At 35.3% G+C, this 23,671-nt stretch overlaps 1 protein-coding gene across 1 annotated transcript in view; it reads left to right on the top strand.

The window, feature by feature from the left end:
- The window catches only part of TAOK1 (TAO kinase 1), a 136,038-nt gene that overhangs the window by 39,592 nt on the left and 72,775 nt on the right, over nucleotides 1-23,671 (top strand). The window contains exon 2 of the mRNA XM_081270403.1: nucleotides 14,328-14,552. Within this exon, the coding sequence (XP_081126529.1) occupies nucleotides 14,421-14,552 (132 nt within the window). The 5' untranslated portion in view covers nucleotides 14,328-14,420. The remainder of the gene's footprint in view (nucleotides 1-14,327; nucleotides 14,553-23,671) is intronic.

Below are 23,671 nucleotides of genomic sequence, written 5' to 3'. Positions count from 1 at the left end.
GTGTAATTGGCTAAGCACAGTCATGTACACAAATAATCCCAGCAAATATGGAAGCTGGGATCTGGGAATAACAAATTTGAGGCCAGCCTCAACAATTTAGTGAGACCCTGTCTCAAAAGATAAAGATCTTGGCTGGGATATATAGCATTTAGCTCAGTGATATAGTGCCCCCAGGTTCAATCGTCAGCACACATATTGCCTCCCACAGTAATCTAATAGTCTTTCCTTTTTTTTTTTAAATACTTTATTTTTGTGTGATGCTGAAGATTGAACCCACTACCTCATGCATGCTAGGTGAGCACTCTACCACTGAGCCACCCCAGCCCCAGTCTTTCCTTTTTTTAAAGTTTTTTTTTTTTTTAAGATGGACACAATACCTTTATTTTTTATATTATTTTGTTTTATGTGGTGCTGAGGATCGAACCTAGAGTCTCATATATGCAAGGCAAGCGCTCTATTGCTGAGCTATAACCCCTGATCCTCTAAGTCTTTTTTTAAAAAGTATTTTTTTTAGTTGTAGATGAACACAGTACTTTCTATTTATTTACTTGTTTATTTATTCATTTATTTATGTATTTATTTTGTGCTGAGAATTGAACCCAGTACCTCACACATGTGAAGCAAGCATTCTGCCACTGAGCCACAGTCCCAGCCCTTTAATAGTCTTTTAAAAGAAGATTGTATATGCAGTCTTAGAACCTTTAAGAACTTGTTACTAACATTTATGTCTTCTGAAATAAACTATAGTTTATCAACCTCTATTAATCCTGTACTAGAAGAATTAAGTAGTTTAGTTTATGATTAGCATTGTTGTAAAAGCTTCTCTGCTAATTTGTTTTCATGTATTTTTTCATGATAGCAATTTAAAATGGACAATTAGTTGTAGATGGACTGTTTATTTACTTTACATCGATAATCTTATTGTAGCAATATTTGGAATGAGCGAAGAGCAACTAGGATGATGCTAATTTTTATAATAAAGTACTTTACTTTTAAGAATTTGAATATGTATAGAACAGAAGCAGTTATGCAATGAATACTGTTAAAATTCTAGCCTAATAGTGTAATGATATATTTCAGAGCTTTCTAACTTTTTTATAGTTCTTATATTATTTTGTCTTATTTTTCACTTTTTAATTTTGTAACGTATGCATAAATGTTATGCATCTTTTTTTTGGTTGGCAAAGTTGAATGTATGATTATATTTTAAAATTTGGAATGTAAGCAAAGTATATTGACTTGTAAATATTGTGCATAATATTGGCCATAATAACTACCTAAAAGTAATCCTTAATGTTTTGTTATATTGCCCTCTTTATTACATGTAGATTCTATATTGTATATTCAATTTGGGGGGGGGCGTGTTCTGGGGATTGAACTAAGGGGCACTTGACCACTGACCCACATCTCCAGCCTTATTTTGTATTTCATTTAGATACAGGGTCTCACTGAGTTGCTTAGCACCTCATGATTGCTGGGACTGGCTTTGAACTTGTGACCCTTCTGTTTCAGCCTCCCGAGTCACTGGGTTCACTGGGTTTACAGGCGTGTGCCACCGCCCCTGACTGATTTTCTTTCCTTTTTGAAAAATGACACAGCTGGGTGTGGTGACATACATGCCTGTAATCCCAACTACTCTGGAGGCAAGACAATTGCAAGTCCAAAGGCAGCCTCAGCAATTTAGCAAGGTCCTAAGCAATTTAGTGAGATCCATCTCAAAACAAAAAGTGAAAAGGACTGGGGGTGTAGCTCAGTGGGAAAGCTTTCCTGGATTAAATCCTCAGTACCTAAAAAATAAAAAAATGACTCAATTATGAATATTTATGGGGGTAGACTGATATTTTTTTTAAAGAGAGAGAGAGAGAATTTTAGTATTTATTTTTTAGTTTTCGGCGGACCCACATCTTTGTTTGTATGTGGTGCTGAGGATCCAACCCAGGCCGCACACATGCCAGGCGGGCGCGATACTGCTTGAGCCACATCCCTGGCCCCAAGACTGATATTTCAATACATGTATCTAGTTTGTGATCAGGGTAATTGTCTTAAATGTCACTTGAAACTATCACTCGTTTCTTTGTGTTGAGAAGAGTCAAACTATTCTACTAGCCCTGCCCTGGTGTCACATGGTAGTGGGGCTCAAACTCAGGACATTCTATTTTCTTTTAAATTTTAGTCAGACAAAATACTTTAATTAATTAATTTATTTTTATGTGGTGCCAAAGATGGAACCCAGTGCTTTGCATGTGCTAGGCAAGCGTTCTACCGCTGAGCTACAATCCTAGTCCTCAGGACATTCTATTAGAACATTAGAAGTTTTTCCTCCTATTCAACTGTACTTCTTTACTCATAGACTGTTCTCCCTCCATCACCTCTTACTTGCTATCCTTCTCAGTTTCTGATAACCACTAGTGCCGGGTTTCTGTTTTGGTGACTAAAAGGCTCAGTGGTCACTCTACTTAAACTGTGCTAACTGGGCTGCATGAAATAACCACACAAGAGACACAAATACCTTTTTCTTTGGGGTCGCTGTGACAGCTCCTCTGACCTTAAGGGTCTGCAGAAAGAGAGAGCAAGAGCACTTGCTGACCCCTTTTATTGAGAAGTTATTTAAATGAGGCAAGGGGTCAGGTGTCAGGGGGCTGAGTCTATCTTCATGATGTCCACTGTCAGCAGGTTGACTGACACCTGGGTAGGTTACACCCAAGGGCACAGTAAGAGAAGGGGATACACACAAGACACTTCCATGGAGGATTCTATCCTAAACAGGGCAAGGGGTTATATTACAAAGGAACAGGTGAGTGTGGCTTCACCCATGGGGCTGTAGAAAGACACACCCATGCACGAGGAGACACCGACCCTCGCACCTAAGAAGGGTGCCACATTTCTGCGACTGAGAGCCTCAGCACCCAGCTGGGGAGTGTAACTCAGTCACCTGTAAGGTTGGCCTCCCACACACTAGGATTTTTGCTTTGATATCATGAGGTATATTAGTCAGAAATCTTCATTTTTTGTGATGTTCTTTGTTGTCTACCCCCCAACCCCAATCCCCCCCCACACTAGAGATTGAACTCAGATAGGCAGGTTCTCTACCTCTGAGCTACACTCCCAGCCCTTTTTATTTTTTATTTTGAGGCAGGGTCTTCATAATTTTTGTGTTTGGCCTGAAACTTAAAATCCTCCTGCCTTAGCCTCCCATATCACCAGGATTACAGGCATGCACCATCACACACAGCTGAATTTAATTTTTTTAATATACATATGATTATTCAGAGTGTTTATTTCTTCTTGAGTGAATTTTAGTGACTTACATCTGTCAGATAATTTGTTCATGTCATCTATATTTTCAAATTGATGAGCTGAGAGCTGTTCATTGTAATTCCTGAACATTTTATAGTCCATAGGGTATGTAATGATATATCATCTTTCTTTTCTATTATTAGTAATTTGTGTCTGCTCTTATTTTCCTTGGTTAGTTTAGCTAGAGGCTTTAAGTTTTATTATGCTTTAGACTGGAAGGAACAGTTTTTTAATTTATAGATTTTTCTGTTGGCTTTTGTTTTGCAGTTTGTCAATTTCTGTTCTGTTCTTGGTATGTACCACCATAACCATCTGAGAATTTATTTTTCTTAACATAGCATTTAATGCTAGAAATTTTCCTCTAGGTATAGCTTACAGCTGTATCCTATAAATTTTATGTTGTATTATAATTTTCACACAGTTCATAATCTTAGTTTTCCTAAAAATTCTTCATTGACCTTTGAGTTATTTAGACTATATTGTTTAATTTGCAATTTTTTTTTTTAGAAATGAGGTGTTTAAATAATGTTGTGTATTTTTTTGTACCTTTATTTTATTCATTTACTTTTATTTGGCACTGAAAATTGAACCCAGTGCCTCACACATGCTAGGCAAATGCGCTACATCTGAGCTACAACCACAGCCCTAAATATTTTGTATTTTTTAAAATGTTATTTTCTTGCCAGGCATCGTGGCACATGTTTATAATCCCAACAATTTGGGAGGTTTGGGCAGAAGGATTGCAGGTTGGAGGCCAGCCTCACAATCTTAGTGAGAACTTAGCAAAACCTGGTTTCAAAATAAAAAATAATAAAGATTGGGGATATAACTTAGTGCTAAAGCACCTCTGGGTTCAATCCCCAATACTGCACTTAAAAAAAATTATCTTTTTCTAACAGATTTTAAGTTTAATTGTACTATAGTCAGATTACATAATTTTGTACAAATTGTGTTCTTTTTCAGTTGTTAAGGTTTGTTTAAGGTTCAGTATATGATCTATTTTATATGTATGTTATATGTATACTTGAAAAGAGTGTATTCTGTTGTTATTAGATTATCAGGAATGTCAGTTAGGTCAAGTTGATTGATAATGTTGCTCTGTAGTCATACTGATTTTCTGACACTACTTTTTAAGTTTCTGAGAATTGTTAGAGTCTCCAAAATGGTAATTGTTAATTTGTCAGTTTGTCTTTTTTGTTGTACCAGTTTTTGCTTTATGTTTGTTGAAGGTTTGTTGTTAGGTGCATATAAATTTGGAATTTGATAAAAGGACATATCATTATGTAATGTCTCTATTACTTGTAATTTTCATAGTTCTGAAGTGTTTTTTGTCTGATACCAAAATAGCTTATTCCAGCTTTCTTTTTTTTTTTTAGTGTATTTTACATTTCTTTTAGCGCAAATTTGTTGATGATAGGTGATCTTAGTTTCCTTCCTTTAGGAGTATCTGTACTCCCCCCCCCCCCCCCCCCCCCCCGCTTCCACCTTCACTACTGAAAAAAATTTTCACTAGGTAAAGGGTTCTGAGTTGGCAATTCTTTCCTTTTATATCCTTAAATAAACTGTTCTGCTTTATCTGGACTCCATTTTTCCAATGAGAAATCTGTAATACTAATTTTACTTTATATTTTGTTTTTTTTAGCATTTTGATTTTGATATTTGTAGTCTTGATTTTCTTTGAATTTGTCCTGTTTGGGGTTTGAATTTGTCAGCTTATGTCTTTTGCCAAATTTGGGAAGTTATTTACCATTACCATTTTTTTCTATTAATCTATTTTTCTTCTCTGTGTTCAGTAATTGAAACTTAAACCATTTAATATTGACCCATTCATCATTCAGGCTCTACTCATTTTTTTTTTCCCTATACTTATGTCTCTGTTTTGTCTTCAAGTTCACTGACTGTTTCCTCTATTGTGTTCTCTGCTATTGAGTCCATGGCAGTTAGTTTAAAAATTTTTTTGGATACTGTGTTTTCAGTTCTAATTTTTCCATATTTTTTAAAAATATGGCTTTTAGTAGTTGATGCACCTTTATATTTTATTTATTTATTTATATGTGGTGCTAAGAATCAAACCCAGTGCCTCACACGTGCTAGTCAAGCACTCTACCACTGAGTCACAACCCCAGCCCTATGATTCTTTTTTGTGGTTTCTCTGTTGAGAATCTTTGTCTTTGTTTTAAGAGTGTTAGCCATTGTTTCATTTATTATTGTTATAAATAGCTATTTAAAGTCTTTGATAATTCTAACATGAGTCATCTCAAAGTAATCATTTGTTGGTTTTTTGTCCCTTGATATTTTGCCATATTTTTCTTTTGCGTGTATGTGTGTATGTATGGTTTATTTGTTTTTGCAAGTAGAATAATTTGAATTTTATCTATTAACCCAGTTTAGATGACTTACATGATGAGATCTGTCTTATTTTCTATGGCTAGAGATATAAGTTCTGTTTTGAAAACCCTGACTGTGCTCTTTGTGTATGCACTTATCTCTTAGGTGCAGTCTGAGAATTGAGTAGTGGTTTATATAACAGTTCTCAGTCCTTGCTCTACTTCTTTGAATTTGTTCTTTGCTTGTATACATCAATTTTTGTGTTGGGTTGATACGCAGAGTTAATGAATCTCCTTTCCACTTTACTCCAGGATTGCCTCTGTACTTTTCAGTTTTCTGTGTCCCCTTTTCCCAGTTCCTTTCACCAGAAAGATAGATTTCTCTCAGATTTCATACTTCTGCATGATCGCAAGGTTTTTACTTCTTTGATTTTGAATATGTTTTGTTTGATTCCTCATGACATTAACATACTTACTCATTTGCTATATCTTAAATACTTTGGTAATGGTATTTATTGATAATATGAAGATTAAAATATTTTAAGATTAGGCCAGGTGCGATGGCACATGCCTGTAATCCCAGCAACTGGAGGGTCTGAGGCAGAAAGATCGAAAGTTTGAGGTCATCCTGGGCAACTTAGGTTTTTATTTATTATTTCATTGTTTTTTGTATCTTTTCTTCATCTTCTTCACCCTTAAATAAAAGGTAGCATATTATGTACACTGTTCTGCACTTTGCTTTATTTCTTACAGAATTATAACCTACAGATTAGTTAGCATACATTAGCCATGTGAAAAACATACTTAGCTAGGAGCCATACAAAAGTCAAGCAGCAGGACAGATTTGATCCTTGTGCCAATTTGGCAACCCCTCATTTATTCAGTGGAGATTTATACAGTTATAAAAAGAAGTTAGCCATGTTCCTCTTTTCTTTTTATAACTTTGTAAATCTCCATTGTATAAATGAGGGGTTGCCAAATTGGCACAAGGATCAAATCTGTCCTGCTGCTGCTTGACTTTTGTAGTTTTCCTAGCTAAGTATGTTTTTCATGTAAGATACATTCAACTTATTCAATTATATATTTGCAGGCTTTTGTGCTTCAGTGGCAAAATTGAGTAGTTACAGCAGTGTGATATTTTCATCCTTTGACACTATAGCTTGACACAGTACATATTGCACTAATGCAATTATAACTCAAGACCTATCACTGAACTGCAACATTTAATGTATTTTATTTATTTATTTATTTATTTATTTTAAAAGAGAGAGTGAGGGGGGGGGAAAGAGAGAGAGAGAGAGAATTTTTTTAATATTTATTTATTTTTTCTTAGTTCTCCGCGGGCACAACATCTTTGTATGTGGTGCTGAGGATCGAACCCAGGCTGCACGCACGCCAGGCGAACACGCTACCGCTTGAGCCACATCCCCAGCCCCATAATGTATTTATTTTTATTGCCAGTGCATATCCATCATGTCACAACAAGTAAAGTCGATGAGAGTGCATGTTGTTTTGTTATCAAATTAGGTAGCAAAGAAGCAATAACACTAACTTAGCTAAAATAATGTGATATGCATAGGTATTTCCAGACTAAGTCCTATCACAATAGTATCAACTGATTGCAAAGCAACTGAAAAATTTAAAAAAATTAAAATAGACTATGTTGTTATGGCAGGATTTCTTCACGAAAATAAAACATGAAAATGAGACTGTGACTAAAATTAAATAACTTTCATATTAGCCAGGCATGGAGAGTCCTTTACTGATGATGAGTGATTTAGACATATTTGATTGCAGCAGTGGAAAAAATGTGTACTTAGAAAATCACTTAGGACAATTAACTTTACTTTGAGAAGAACTGTTCCAAGAGTTGTGTACATTAGGAGCAATAGCAAATAGTCCATTAAAAAACAACATTAGGGCTGGGGTTGTGGCTCAGCGATAGCGCACTTGCCTGGCATGTGTGAGGCACTGGGTTCGATTCTCAGCACCACATATAAATAAATGAATAAAATAAAGGTCCATCAATAACTAGAGAATACATATTAAAAAACAAAAACAAAAAACAAACATTAATGATTTTGCGTGATTATCCTTGGTTCTTGATGAGTCAACAAAACTTACTTTATACTGCTTGCTTGCTTATTTGAGGAGAACATGCCACATTTGAAGGGCCTAAATAGTTAGCCAGGTGAGAATATTTTCAGAGGTGAGCAAAGATTAATTCAGCATCACCTGAAGTGGAATTTCATGTGTTAGAATTGATGGTGGTGAAGCTGGATGTGGTGGAACAAGCCTGTAATCTCATCAACTCTAGAGGCTAAGACTGGAGAATTGCAAGTTCAAAGCCAGCCTCAGCAATTTAGCAAGACACTATCTCAAAATTTAAAAAATAAGTAAATAAAGTAAATGAAAAGGGCTGGGTGTGGGGGCCCATGCCTTTAATCCTAGCAACTCAGAAGGTTGAGGCAGGCAAATTGCAAATTTGAGGCCAACCTCAGCAATTTAGTGAGGTTAGCAGACCCTGTCTCAAATGTAAAAAAGGGCTGGGATGTGATGCTCACTGGTTAAGCACCCCTGGATTCATTCCCCAGTACCAAAACAGTTAATAATAACCACAACAAAACAAGAATTGATGGTGGTGAAAATATGTATCAAGCAGAAAAAGACTTAGTTGGATTCATTTATATTTTAAAACCTGTTTATTACCTTTTATTATTAGCAGATATTTTGTGGAAAATAATTGAATCTGTTTTGTGTTATTCAACCAGTAACCTCAATGTGAACTTAACTCTTTTGGACTTTGCCATCTTCTGCACTGAAATTTTGGCACCTACGGAAGCTATCTTGACTTTCCATACTGCCTACCTACCACACAGCAGGTTGATGGTATATTTGGGCTAAAGTTGTGGCTTTTTTGAATCTATGACTCAAATAAAATTATTTTGAGTAAGAGATTTAACCATTATTATTGAACACTGAATGACTTTGAATATTTACTTTGGTGCAGACTTGATAGTGTTTCTGAATGCATTTAAATTAAAATTACAAGGCAAAATTATACTTATTTGAAATATTCTATTGTAAAGTCATTTGACAATGTTTTTTTGAATCACAATGTCAAGTTTTTTTAATGTGCTTTGCATGCTGTCAGATGCTAAAACAAAAAGTAAGATTTCAGTTCCGACACAGATTTGCCCAGGTGTGTTTTCTGAGTTTAAACTAAATTTCAGCACTATTTTTTAGAACCTTGATGAAGATGCAGAGGAAATTTCCATATTTTTTAATGTTCATTTAATTGAAGTTGAGGAGCTTCCATTTAACTTTCAATTGATCTGCAAAGTGCTGACATGGTAAAGTCAACTATCAAGAGAAGAAGCCAATGGAATTTTTTTTTTTTTTTAAGAGAGAGAGAGAGAGGGGGAGAATTTTTTAATATTTATTTTTTATTTTTTATTTTTTTTTCCGGCAGACACAACATCTTTGTTTGTATGTGGTGCTGAGGATTGAACCCGGGCTGCACGCATGCTAGGCGAGCGTGCTACCGCTTGAGCCACATTCCCAGCCCGCCAATGGAATTTTATAAGTGTCTTTTGAGAGACAGATATACTCAATTAAAACCATATGTTTGTGGATTTGTATCAATATTTGGCAGTACTTGGATGTGTGAAATTTTCAAAAATGAAATAAGTAAATGTCATTATAGATCAGCTTTAATAGATGAATGGAAGAAATTTTGATGAACAGATAACTTTACTTTGTACCTATTTAGCAAAATGTAATCCCCCTAAAAGAGAATTTTATTGTTTCCATTACTAAACTGGCATTACAAAAAAAATTAATTATATTTTGAATATTGTCAATACATTTTTATAAAAAAAATCTTATAAATACCTACATAATATCCTTGATTTTGTCTTTTGCCTCACAAAGCCTAAAATGTGTACTATCTCACCTTTTACAGAGAGAGTTTGCTGGTACTTAATGTAGATTCACGATTTATTTGATCAGTGCCATATGATAGACATTTAACTTATTTGTAATCTTCTGTTAACACAAATGGCCCTTCGTGAACTACATTGTGCATTTATCATTTCTTATATTTAGTGTAAATATTCTTTCTTGCTACAGATTTCTTAAAGGAGGATTTGGGGTGAAGTGGTAAATGACTATGAATTTACTAGATTTGTTTAGTAATGCTTGTACTCTTTTGCATTATTACTGTTAATGAAAGTGTATGTGTTCCTTCTATCTTACTGTCAGTGTATAGTGGGGTTTTGCCTTTCTGATAGATAGTAAATGAAATCTTAGGATGGTTTTAATTTGTATTTCCCTTACCTTCAGTGGTGTTGAGCATATTTTCATGTCTGTTTGTCATCTTCATAGGTTTACTCTTTTACTGTCTTTTTCTTGTATTTTCTAGAAATTACACATTTGAGATATGTTTTTCAAATCTCTATTTTATATACTAGGGATATTAACCCTTTTCTACATAAATTTCAGACATCCCTTCCCCCCAAGTTTATCGTTTATCTTTCTGCTTTAGGTGTCTTTTTCCATGGTCCATCCTCCCAAGTTTTCTTTATATTTTGCAATGCTAGAATTGAACTTTGATTCTCTCAGAAGGCGGGCACTCTACCACTGAGCTATACCCCACCCTTAAGTTTTCTTTTTTTTTATATTGTTAAGAAGATCAGTAGATATGTGTTATCTTTTGGTAGTTGGTAGAACAAGTGTTCTAATTCCCTTAGTATTTTTTTATCTATCTGATTTTCTAGAGGGTGCTATGAATTTACTCTATTTATATCAACTTTAATGTTTTGTATATCATAATCTTGTACATGCTGTTTGTTCAGTAAATACATAAGGACAATAATTTTAAGATGTTGTACAGAATATAATTAAGTATATTCATTTTTTAAATCCCTCATTTTATTTATTTATTTTTATGTGGTGCTGAGGATTGAACCCAGGGCCTTGCACGTGCTAGGCGAGCATTCTGCCACTGAGCCACAATCCCAGCCCAAATTAAGTATATTCTTTAGTTTAATATTAACTGTAGGAAGTAGGTGGTAGGAGGTGGAGGTGGAGAGATGATACAAAGATTAATAAGACACATTTTGTACAGAAGAGAGAATTGCAATATAATATTATAAATACTGCAGAATGTCTTGAAGTATAAAGAGTGACCAACTCTTGCTAATAGGGTTAAAATTTGTATACATTATGACATTTAATCTAATCTTGAAAGATTTGAGTGGGAATTTGTTAGGCAGATAAAAGAGAAGATATGTCATGGATCTGATTAGAAAATTTTTACATGAAGTAATTCTTTGTGTAGGGGATGGTGATATTATTGGGGATTGAACCCAGTGATACTCTTATCACTGGACAATATTCCTATCCATTTTTATTTTGAGACAGTCTTGCTTAATTGCTGAGGCTGGCCTCAAACTTTCGAGATCCTTTTGCTTCAGAGTCCTAAATTGCTAGGATTATAGGCATGCACCACCATGCCTGGCATAAAATAATTCTTAGAATATTAAAACTTCATCATTCAAAAAATTTAAATAAGATCTTAACACTGTTTTTATTTAAAGCCTTTTAGAGATCAATTAATTATATATTTTTAATTCTCTTTAAAATTTTTTTAAAGGGGCTGGGGTTGTGGCTCAGTGGTAGAGCACGCGCCTTGCACGGGTGAGGCACTGGGTTTGATCCTCAACACCACATAAAAATAAAGGTATTGTGTCCATCTACAACAAAAAAAATATTAAAAAAAAAAAAATTTTAAAAATATTTATTTAGTTGTGGATGAACACACAGTATCTTTATTTATTTTTATGTGGTGCTGAGGATCAAACCCAGTGCTTCACACATGTGAGGCAAGCGCTTGATCACTGAGCTACAGCCCATCCCCTAAAATTTTGTTTTTAAGTTGTAGACACAGTACTGTTATTTTATTTTTATGTGGTGCTGAGGCTCAAGCCCAGTGCCTCACATGTGCTAGGCAGGTGCTCTATATACCACTGAGCTACAACCCCAGCCCAATTAATTAAACATTAACAATTTTTCCCCCCTTCTGGCTATGCTGGGAGTCTAACCCTGGGCCTCACATATGCTACACAGGTGCTTTACCAATGAGCTACATTCCTAGCCCCGTAAATATTAACAATTTAAATGGAATTTAGTTCAACTGTCTCATTTTAGGGATGAGAAGTCAAGTAACCTTTCTGTGTTCACATGTCTTGGGAAAAATATAATTGGTACTTGTTCTAAGTAATTTCCAAAGTATGGAAATTGGTTAAAGTATATGGGGCAACCTTGGGTATATGTTAGAAATGAAATACAAATTTGACAGTTTATACCTTTTGACTGCAGTGTAGTATTATGTTAGGGAGTTAGAAAGGACAGATGAATATGTTTTATATAGCTGCAAAGACATCTTCTAACAGGAATTAAAATTGCATAGGAAGAATTGGAGCTTTTTTCCCCTTAGAAGTCTAATGAAATCAGTTCTAAAGGGGTTTTATTTTGTTTCGTTTGGGCACTAGGGATTGAACCCTGGATACTTTACTACTGAGCTACATTTCCAGCCCCTTTTATTTTTTATTTTGAGGCAGGGTCTCACTGAATTGATGAATCTGGCCTGAATCTTGAGATTCTTCTGCCTCAGCCTCTTGAACTGTTGGAATTACAAGTGCATTTGACCATGCCTGGCAATTCTGAAGTTTTTTTTTTTTTTTTTTTTTAATTTATTTTTCAGTTTTTGGCGGACACAACATCTTTGTTTGTATGTGGTGCTGAGGATCGAACCTGGGCCGCACTCATGCCAGGCGAGCGCGCTACCGCTTGAGCCACATCCCCAGCCCTCTGAAGTTTTTTTAAATTACTGAAATTAAGAGAATGGCTAGCATTTATTATGCCATAGTACTAGTCTGTGCTTACACTTATTAACTCATTTAATTCTCACAACTATTCTATGGAATAGGTTATTATTTTCATTTTTACAGATTAGGAAAATGAGACTACCCAAATTCACAGCTTATAAATAGTGTTGCTGAGATTCATATTCAGGCTACATCATTCCAGAACCCAGATTCTGAAGTGTCTCAATTAGGACAGCTATTTTAAAAATTGGAGAATCTGATACACAGGAATTGGTAGCAGAACCACCAAGGAATTGACTGGTTATCTCTAGGTCTTCTTAGCTAAAGAGTTAGTTGATAAAGGCCATATATTAATGTACATCTGGTAAATCAGTTATCTGTGTTGAATTCATCTTTCTTCTACTGCGTATGATTTGGTTAATACAGTCATGTGGCATCTGAAAGGAATAAAAAGTGTGCCATGTTACATCTTTTGTGTATTATATATATAAAGATCATTAATAGAGTCTTGTTGTTAAAAACACCGTGGGACTGGGGTTGTGGCTCAGTGGTAGAGCACTCGCCTAGCGCGGGTGAGGCACTGGGTTTGATCCTCAGCACCATATAAAAATAAATAAATAAGAATAAAGGCATTATGTCCACAACTAAAAAAATACTTAAACAAACAAACAAAAACAAACAAAACACACTGTGAGTAAATCTTGGGTTATTATGTATGTGTTTTTTTTTTTTGTGTGTGTGTGTGTGTGTGTATGTGTGTACACCAGGGAATTGAACCCAGGGGCACTTAACCACTGAGCCACAAACCCAACCCTTGTTCTGTTTTATCTTTTTTCTGTTTTATTTTTTTGTGTGTGTGGTGCTGGGGATTGTACCCAGGGCCCTGTGCATGTGAGGGAAGTACTCTACCAACTAAGCTATATCCCCAGTCCATCTGTTTTATTTTGAGACAGGGTCTCACTAAGTTTCAGAGGCTGGCTTTGAACTTATGCTTCTCCAGCCTCAGCCTCCAAGATGCTGGGATTATAGGTGTGAACCACCATGCCTAGCTATTTTGTTTGCTTTTAATAATCTTTGTATTGTACTCTCTCTTCTGCTCGCAGACTATTTCGAATTAGATGAACCTTTTTTCCTTTTTTTAATATTTATTTTTTAGTTGTATGCACATAATACCTTTATTTTATTTATTTATATGTGGTGCTGAGGATCAAACCCAGGGCCTCACACGTGCTAGGTAAGTGCTCTACTGCTGAGCCACAACCCCAGCCCTGAGCCTTTTTTTCTTTATTTTCTTTCTTTCTTTTTTTTTCCTGGTACTGGGAGTTGAACCCAGGGGTGCTTTACCACTGAGTTACATATCCAGTCATTTTTATTTTTTATTTTGAGACAGCATCTCACTAAGTTGTCTAGGCTGGCTTAGAACCTGAGATCCTCCTGCCTTAGCCTCCCCAGTCACTGGCATTACAAGCATGTACCACCACACTATCATGCCCAGTTTAGAATTAGATAAATTTTGATATAGAAATAAATATTGAAATAGAAAATAAATAGTAATAAATATTGATATAGAAATTCTCCCGAAATATAAAGTGTATCTAAATTTTAAAAGTTCTTTACTGTAGAAATTTTTTTAAGTGCCTCAGGTGATTATGATAATGAGCTAGGCTTAGGAACTACTGCAATAGTAGCCCACACTATCATTTCAGTGAAATTCTAGGCCTGACATAATTTTTTGGGTGCTGTCAGTAAATGATCTTAATTATTTTTAGCAGCTTTTAACATTCGTACTTTTTTTTTTCTTATTTCTCTACAGTACTTTATGCCAACGTGGCTTCATTCATACAGATGAACCAAGGATTGGGATAGCAGTATAAAATTAGAATAAGACAGCTGACTGCCCAGCAGGATGCCATCAACTAACAGAGCAGGCAGTCTAAAGGACCCCGAAATTGCAGAGCTCTTCTTCAAAGAAGATCCAGAAAAGCTCTTCACAGATCTCAGAGAAATTGGCCATGGAAGCTTTGGAGCAGTCTATTTTGTAAGTGTTCAAGGGTTATGTCAGAGTAAAAAACAAAAATATAAAGAGATCTAGAGTTTGCTCAGTAGAAGGATTCTTAATATGCTCTCACAACATGCTTCTTATACCAGATGTATCTACAAACATCAAGCAGTCAATCAGTTCTGCAGCAAACATCAACTCAATGTCCTCTAATTCAATTTTTGTACGAATGGTATCTACAGACAGTGTCAGATCCCACAGGGTGAGGGTTCAGTCCCATTAGACTGCCCCATCCCCACTTCAGATGCCAGTTGAAATTTCCAGGTTGTGTTTCTGACTGGCCAGCTAGAAATCTCGGTTTAACAACCCCTTTTTGGGGTTTTATTATTTTGCTGGAGTAGTTTACAGTATTAGGGGAAACAGTTTATCATGATTATATAGGATGTTTTAAAGATACAAATACTTCTCTTCACACAGCCAGATAAAGAGATGTAGAATGAAGTCTAGAATGCTAGATAAGTTCTTCTTTACTTTCTTGGAAGCCTCTGAACTCAGTCCTTTTAGGCTTTTTATTATTGTGATTGATTAAATTATTGGTCACTCGTAATTAACTCAACCTTCAGAGTCTTTTCTTTCTCCTGAAGGTTAAGGGTGAGGTTGTGAGTTCCAAACCTGAGTATGTAGTTTGTTTCCTTGGCAACTAGCCCACCATCCTGTGGCTATCTAGAGACTTTCCACAAACCATCTCTTTTACTCATTTTGCTCCAGCATTCCAAATATTATATGTGCTCAATTTCCTACTATTTATAGGATGGCTTACATATATGTAAAAGATACTATATTGTCCCAATGTCTAATTTATAGAGTGACTTACACTTTCCTTCCCTCCCTCCCTCTTTTCCTCTCTCCTCTCTTTCTCGCTTCCTCTCCATGGGGATGGAACCTAGACCTGCATGAATGCTACACAAGTACTCTAGCACTGAATCACATTTCAGCCCCATGTCTTTTCCATTTTAACTGAACATTTATCATGCACAGTAGCCATAATTTTTGCAGTTTAAGTGTGATAGCAAAACTAGCACAGATTTTTTTCTTCATAATTTCATGAATAGTCATTCTTACTATAGATTTTATCAACAAAAGCATAGTTTTTTTTCCCTCCTTATTAAATCAAGAACTTATCTTAAGTTGCTGTTTTACTTATAGGAAATACTTTATGATTTCTCTTTGACACATCCAAATTGCCAATAGTACTACTCTTGTGCTTAAGGGCTATTAAATCATTAATTGACCCAAGCATTGGATACTGTAGCAGTTACATCAGGTTACAAAAGAAGTTTGTTAAGTCATTAATGGGTGGGTAGCACATGCACCATGGATACTCTGGACAAAGAGATGATTCATTCATGTCCTGGGCAGGATGGAGAAATTACTCGGAACAGCACACAGTTTAAAACTTTCAGAGAAAGTCTCTCTTTTGGCTTTGAGGAAGAGAGAGGATCACAAAAGAAGATCAGAGAGATCTTGATTTTCAGTCTACATTTTAGTTCAGAGTACTGATCATGTCAAATGGCCATATTTTGTGATACTGTTTTCTCAACAAGTTCCTGTTTTCAATTTTGAATGTATACTGAGGAATGGAATCCTAGGTTCTCTGTTTATCTTAGAGGAACTGTCAAACTACACCATAGTAGCTATACTACCAGCAGATTAAAAATGTTCCAGTATCTCTACATCTGTGACAATGTTATAGTTTCAATTATGTTATTTTGATTATAGCCATCATACTAGGTGTGAAGATCTCATTGAGGTTTTGATTTGCATTTCTTTAATGACTAGTGATATTGAAGGTCTTTTCATGTGCCATTTGTATTTCTTTGTTGCCCATTTGTGAAATTGTTGTTTTTTTCCTTTTTCATTAAGGTGTAGAAGTTCTTTATACATATTCAGGGTATTAAATCTTTTTGGTTTTTTTTGGTGCAGTGCTTAACCCAAGGTTTCTAGCCTGCTGGGCAAGTGTTGTACCACTGAGTTATACTCCCAGCTCAGGATATTAAATCTTTATCATGATTTGCAAACATTTTCTCCCATTCTGTAGTTTATCTTTTCCTTTTCTTGATAATTTTTTTTAATATTGTTTTTAATTGTTGTTGGACCTTTATTTACTGATATGTGGTGCTGAGAATCAAACCTGGTGCCTCACACATGCTAGGCAAGAGCTTTACCTCTGAGCCACAACCCCAACCCTGATAAAATATTTTGATACATAGAAGTTTGCATGTCTTGGTCTTCTTTTCAAATGAGTTCACCATATTATCTAGGTTTATTTCTGAACTCTTGATTCTATTACATTTTTTTGTATGCCTACAATATTTTGATAGCCTAGAATATGCAAAATAGATGCACCACACTATTTTGATTATTTGTGCCTTCGTAGTAGGTTTGATTTCAAGAAGTTTTTCTCTCCCAACTTTTTTATTCTTTATAAGGATTATTTTAGGGCCCATTAAAATTCAAATATTAAGTCTTCTAAAATCCATGAACACAGGATGACTTTCTAAATATCTGTTTAGATCTTTAATTTTTTAGAGCTGTATTTCAAAGGGTTTGTTTTTGTTTTGTGGTGCTAGGAATTCAAACAGGACCTTATACATGCTAGACAAGTACTCTACCAATGAACTGTCTCTCCACTCCCTATTTTTGAGTTTTAAATGTGCAAATGTTTCACTTCCATTAAATTTATTTCTAAATGGAATTACTTTCTAAATTTTCTCTCTGAATTTTTTATTGCTGCTGTATATAAACATAGCTGATTTGTGTATTAATCTTGTATCTGACAAGTTAGCTGAATTTATTTGCTTTGATAGCTTTCTTTTGAATTCTTTGGAATTTCTATATTTAGGAGCACATTGTCTGCAAATGGAGCTGTTTTACTTATTCCTTTGAAACTTGGATGGCTTTGATTTATTTTTCCTGTCTTAGTTGCTCAGATTTTAACAGCTGTACACATTGCCTTATTTTCCTTTACTTCTTTTACCCTCAAATTGACCAAAAAAAAAAAAAAAAAAAAGGAATATAATGATGTTCATCACAGCATTATATTTAATAGCAAAAAAAAGAGAGAAAGAACCTAACTATCTAATCATATGAAATGATAAAGCAAATTATGATAAATCAAATATATAATGAAATCTGGAGAGCAACTATTATACATAAATTAATATAAAAAATAAGAAATTCCACAAAATAAAACAAACAATGTGTTTGTTTTAGAGAACAAATGGTGAATGACAGCATATATATATAAACTTATGTGTAAAAGATATGTAGGGGCTGAGGGTGGCTCAGTTGCAGAGTGCTTCCCTGGCACATCTGAGACACTGAGTTTGATCGTCAGCACCCCACAAAAATAAATGAAATATAGGTATTACGTCCATCTACAACTAAAAATATATATATATATATATATATATATATGATATAGAGTGATTCTTTCATCAGGGAAGCCATTTGATTCTAGACTTTTCTTTCTAGGGAGGTTTTTGTTTTTGTACTGGGGATTAAACCCAGGGGTGTTTGACCACTAAGCTACATCTCTAGCCTTTTTATTTCTTATTTTTTATTTTGAGACAGGGACTCATTAACAGGACTCGATAAGGTAGGCCTTACTAAATGACTGAGAGTAACTTTGAACTTGGCAATTCTCCTGCCTCAGCCTCTGGAGCCACTGGAATTACAGGTGTATGTCATCATGCCCAGCCTCTTGGGAGGTTTTTGATTACAGATTCAATCTCTCTCTCCCTCCCTCCCTCCCTCTCCCTCTCCCCCTCTTTTAATAGACACAATACCTTTATTTTTTTTTTTAATGTGGTGCTGAGGATCAAACCCAATGCCTCACACTGTTATTAAATCTATTGAGATATTTAAAAATTTTCTTGAGTTAGGTAATTTGGGGGTTTCTAGGAATTTATTTTTATCTGATTCATGGGCAATGGTGTTCTCATATAATCCTTTTTTGGCTTTTATGAATAAAATTGCTGTGAACATTCTTATCCCGGTCTCTTTGTAGACTTACAATTCCATTTTTCTGCATAAATACTGAGACTGGAATTGTTGGGTCATAGGGCAGATTATAAGTTTAGTTTTGTAACAAATTTCCATACTTTTTCATCAAGACAGAAATTTTATACTCCTGGCAGCAGTGCACAAGAATTCTGTTTGCTTTATGTCCTCTCCAACCTTTGATGTTGACAGACATTTGAATTTCAGCCATTATGATGGATGTGTAGTACTCTTTTCTTTTAAGCATTTTTTAAATTTATTTTTTAGCTGTAGTTGGACACAACACCTTTATTTATTTATTTATTTATCTGTCTGTCTGTCTATCTTATCTATCTGTGGTGATCAAACTCAGGGCCTCACACGTGCTAGGCGAGCACTCTACCACTGAGCCAGGACCCCAGTCCAGGATGTGTAGTACTCTTTTATATGGTTTTTATTTTGTTATGAGAGGGTGTCTCACTTTGTTGCCCAGGCTGGTCTTGAACTCATGGGCTCAAGCCATCTTCCCCACTCAGCCTCTCAAATAACTGGGATGACAGACCTACAACACTGTGCCCAGCTCAGTATGGTTTTAATATCTTTCCTTGATTGGTTATGTTGAGTGCCTTTTCATGGGGTTTAATGGCTATTTACATATCTTTGGCAGTGTCTGTTAAAATATTTTGTCCTTTTAAAAAAAAGGCCCTATTTTTCTTTTTTGATTTGTAGGAGGAGTTCTTTTTATGTCCTAGCATTTGTCAGTACTCTTTTGTTTTATGTTGGTTAGGGTCCCACTGTGTGTCCCAGACTGGTCTTGATCTTGTGGGCTCAAGTGATTCTGCCGCATCAGCCTCTTGGGTAGCTGGGATTACAGGCATGTATCTTCATGTCAGGATACTATATGTTTTGCAAATGTTTACTATATTCAGTTAGGAGTTATGCTTAGTATATACCAGGAGGACAAATATGGTTGATTAACTTCTTCAGAACTTGGGAATCCTTCCATAATGTGTTGGGCTTTTTGTTCTTTTTGTTCTGGTTTGTCTGTTCTGTCAGTAACCCAAAGATGGTATGTTTCTTTTTTTTTTTAATATTTATTTTTTAATTGTAGTTGTCAATACCTTTATTTTATTTATTTTTATGTGGTGCTGAGGATCGAACCCAGGGCCTCACATGAACTAGGCAAGCACTGAGCCACAACGATAGCCCCCCAAAGGTGATATATTTTTAAACCATGTATCAGAAGCTGGTTTAGGAGAGATTGGCATTTAAGCATAATAGGAGATCCTGAATTAGAAACAAAAGTGCTTTAAAGGACATTACTAAGACAGTTGTTAAATTTTTAAAAAAATATTTTTTAGTTTTCAAGATTTTTTTTTACAGTATTTATTTTTATGTGGTGTTGAGGGTTGAACCAGGGCCTCCCACATGCCAGGCAACAACTCTACTACTGAGCTACAATCCCAGCCCAATTTGTTGAAATTTTAATATGAACTATGTACATTCAACTATATGTATGGATTATAGGATTATATCAGTGTTGAATTTCTTTACACACACACAGACACACACATACTCTCTTGTAGAATGACACAATACCTATATTTATTTATTTTTATGTGGTGCTGAGGATCGAACCCAGTGCTTTACACATGCTAGGCAGGCACTGTACCACTAAGCTACAATCCCTGGCCAGTGCCACATTTCTTAATTTTATCATTGTACTGTGGTTATACAAGAGAATGTTCTTGTTCTCAGGATATATATGAAGAAGTGTTTTTGTCTAATATCACATGACTCTTCAATAATAAAATAGTAATATGTATGTTTAGATAGAAAGTTCTAGAGTAAATGTGGCAAAATGTTTGCTATGTATTTATTTATATAAGGGGCTGACAGTAGCTCACAGGCAAGATCCAACCTGTGACCCGCTTTTGTTCAGCTCCCAAACTAAGAATGATTTATACATTAAAAAAAAAGGGGGGGGACTGAGGGTGTAGCTTTGGTAGTCATGCACAAAGCAATGGGGTTTGATCTCAAGGACTGAAAAAAGAATATGCTTGAGAGATTGTATATGGCCGACAGAGCCTATTGCTGTCTTTCCCTTTATTGAAAAAGTTTTCCAATTTCTTGGATTGGAATTTTTTCTGTGTGTGGTGATGGGGATTGCACATGCTAGGCAAGTGTTCTTTTATTAAGCTATATTCCCAGTCCTAAGTTTCCCAATTACCAATACAGAGGAAGACATGACAAGGGATTATTGTGCTATACTGACTTCACACTGTTTTAACACTTTATATCATAAAATATATGCTGACTTAAGAAGCCAAAATCTAAAGTTAAGGTTAAGACAATTCCAGAAACCCAGGGGCAACTGACCAAGAGCACATATTTTTCTCTTATTGTCTTGTTGTCTGGGAAATACACAACACATAGAAAAGGAAAGTTTGAATATAGCCTAGACTATTTGCTGAAATTCCATTTCTGGGTATTCTGTGGTATCAGATAAAGCCATATGTGAATGTATATTCTTCTGTTTTCTCCTTTCTGCCTGCCTCCAACCCATGACAGTATTAAATGCAGTGTCTTGTTCATAGAGGGAAGACCTTCTCTTTAGATAACTAAAAGTTGTCCTTATAGCATGTCCTTGAATTTTCATTAATTGGCAGTAGGGATCACATTAAATTTAAAAATACTGTAATTGAGGCAGCCAGTATTGCTGTCTCATCAAGAAATCTAATCACAGACTGGTATCATAGTATTTGAAACCAAACCAGAGGATCAGATATCCAAGAGGATTATTATCTGTAGATTGCAAGGAAGATAAACGTTCTCTTTCAGTCTCCAATACTTTAAATAGAACCAACACGATGTCAGTAGATAGGCCATAGGATGTGGAAATTAAAGAGCCAAAGAGAACACCTACTTATGAAGTAAGTAGTTTGTTAAGAAATGTGGCAGAGGGCTGGGGATGTGGCTCAAGCGGTAGTGCGCTCGCCTGGCATGCGTGCGGCCCGGGTTCGATCCTCAGCACCACATACAAACAAAGATGTTGTGTCTGCCGAAAACTAAAAAATAAATATTAAAAAAAAAAAATGTGGCAGACCACATATGTGATCCTAATAAGGTCATTTATTTACTTTGTAAAAGTTTTTTGTTTATTCATTTTTAAAAATGGGATATAGTATCTCCTAGTATAAGATTACACTAATCTGTACTTATTTATTACAAATTATATGTTTTCCAACATTTACATAAATTGTTTAGTGTTATTCACATTTGTGTTATGAGAATGATTATTGATAGTGATTTCGGATCATTCTTGTATAAATATATAAATAAATTCATTATAATTTCCCAAATGGATCTTCACAGGCAATTTTCTAGTTTGAGACAAAACAAATGATTATATGTATTTTCTTTTTTCCTACTCTACTTTTGTTATTCTTTTACTCTCTACTACTTATAGTTTGTCTTTAGATCTGCAGCTAATTTTATCTTTACTCATTTTCTCTTGCAATGAGAGTAAGTGACATGTAGTATTGTATTTCTCTTTAATTACCCATAGTTCATTTGGTTCTGAGCTACATAGTATTTTATTATGTAAACAAATACTTTTGTAAACTTTTCTATTACTTATTCTCTATTACAAGATTCCATGTCTTTTCAGTTAATTAATATTATCTTACTGCAAATAAATGTTGAAACCATTTACCTCTTTCTGTATTCATGATGCTATTCTTGTCATGTATTACATATAAATATATTAATAAATTCATGATACAATGTTATACTTTTTGGTTTAAACAAATTTTTTTTTATTGTTTTTTGTTTTGTTTGTTATATCCCCAGTTCTTTTTTTTTTTTTGGAACCGGGGATTGAACTCAGAGGCCCTCAACCACTGAGCCGCATCTCCAGCCCTTTTTGTATTTGTTTTAGAGACAGGGTCTCACTGAGTTGCTTAGTGCCTTGCTGTTGCTGAGGCTGGCTCTGAACTGGCGATCCTTCTGCCTCAGCCTCTCGAGCCGCTGGGATTGTAGACATGTGCCACCTCGCCCCACAACAGTTCTTTTATTTTTTATTTTGAGACAGAGTCTTGCTAAGTTGCCCAGATGGTCTCTAACTTATTATCCTCCTGCCTCAGCCTCCTGAGTCACTGGAATTGCAATCATGCACCACTAGGCTTGGCTGCTATACATTTTTTGTAAGCAACTTTGAAGGCATAATTTATAGATGCTCTCCTTTTTTTAAAAGAACTTTTTAACTGGGTATAGTGGTACATGCCTGTAGGCTCAGCTGCTCAGGAGACTGATGCAGGAAGATCCATTGATTCCAGGAGTTTGAGGTCACTCAGAGTAACGTAGCAAGACCTGTCTCAAAAACAAACAAACAAACAAACAAAAAAGGATATATATATACACACACACACACACATATGTGTAGGATTGAACCCAGGGATGCTTAACCAGTGAGACACATCCTCAGTTCTTTGTTTTAAAAAAATTTATTTTTTATTTAATTAATTTATTTTTTTTGAGATGGGTCTCACTAAGTTGGTTAGGGCCTTCTTAAAAATACTGAGGCTGGCTGTGAATTTGTGAGTTGCTGGGATTATGGCATGGCACCACACCCTGCTCTTGAGGTATAATTTACAGGACACAAATCTACCAGTTTTAAGTGTATATTTCAGTGATTTTTTTAAAAAATAAATTTCAGTTTTGCAACCATCTCCATAATTGAATTTTTTTTTTAAAGAGAGAGTGAGAGAGGAGAGAGAGAGAGAGAGAGAGAGAATTTTTTAATATTTATTTTTTAGTTCTCGGCGGACACAACATCTTTGTTGGTATGTGGTGCTGAGGATCGAACCCGGGCCGCATGCATGCCAGGCGAGCGCGCTACCGCTTGAGCCACATCCCCAGCCCCTCCATAATTGAATTTTAAAACACTCATGTTTGGGAATTTATTAAAGCCTGAATTGAAAATGTGTTTCTCCACATGTAATTTGAGGTGGTTTTGAGTATTTTACTAAACTCATTTAAAATATTTAGCAGTGGGCTGAGGCTGTAGCTCAGTGGTAGAGCACTTGCTCGAAGGTATGAGGCCCTGAGTTCAATCC

The sequence above is a fragment of the Spermophilus citellus genome, assembly GCF_964194105.1.
Source record: "Spermophilus citellus genome assembly, chromosome: 17".
In the NCBI taxonomy this organism is placed as follows: domain Eukaryota; kingdom Metazoa; phylum Chordata; class Mammalia; order Rodentia; family Sciuridae; genus Spermophilus; species Spermophilus citellus.
This window is presented reverse-complemented; position numbering and strand designations above follow the sequence as displayed.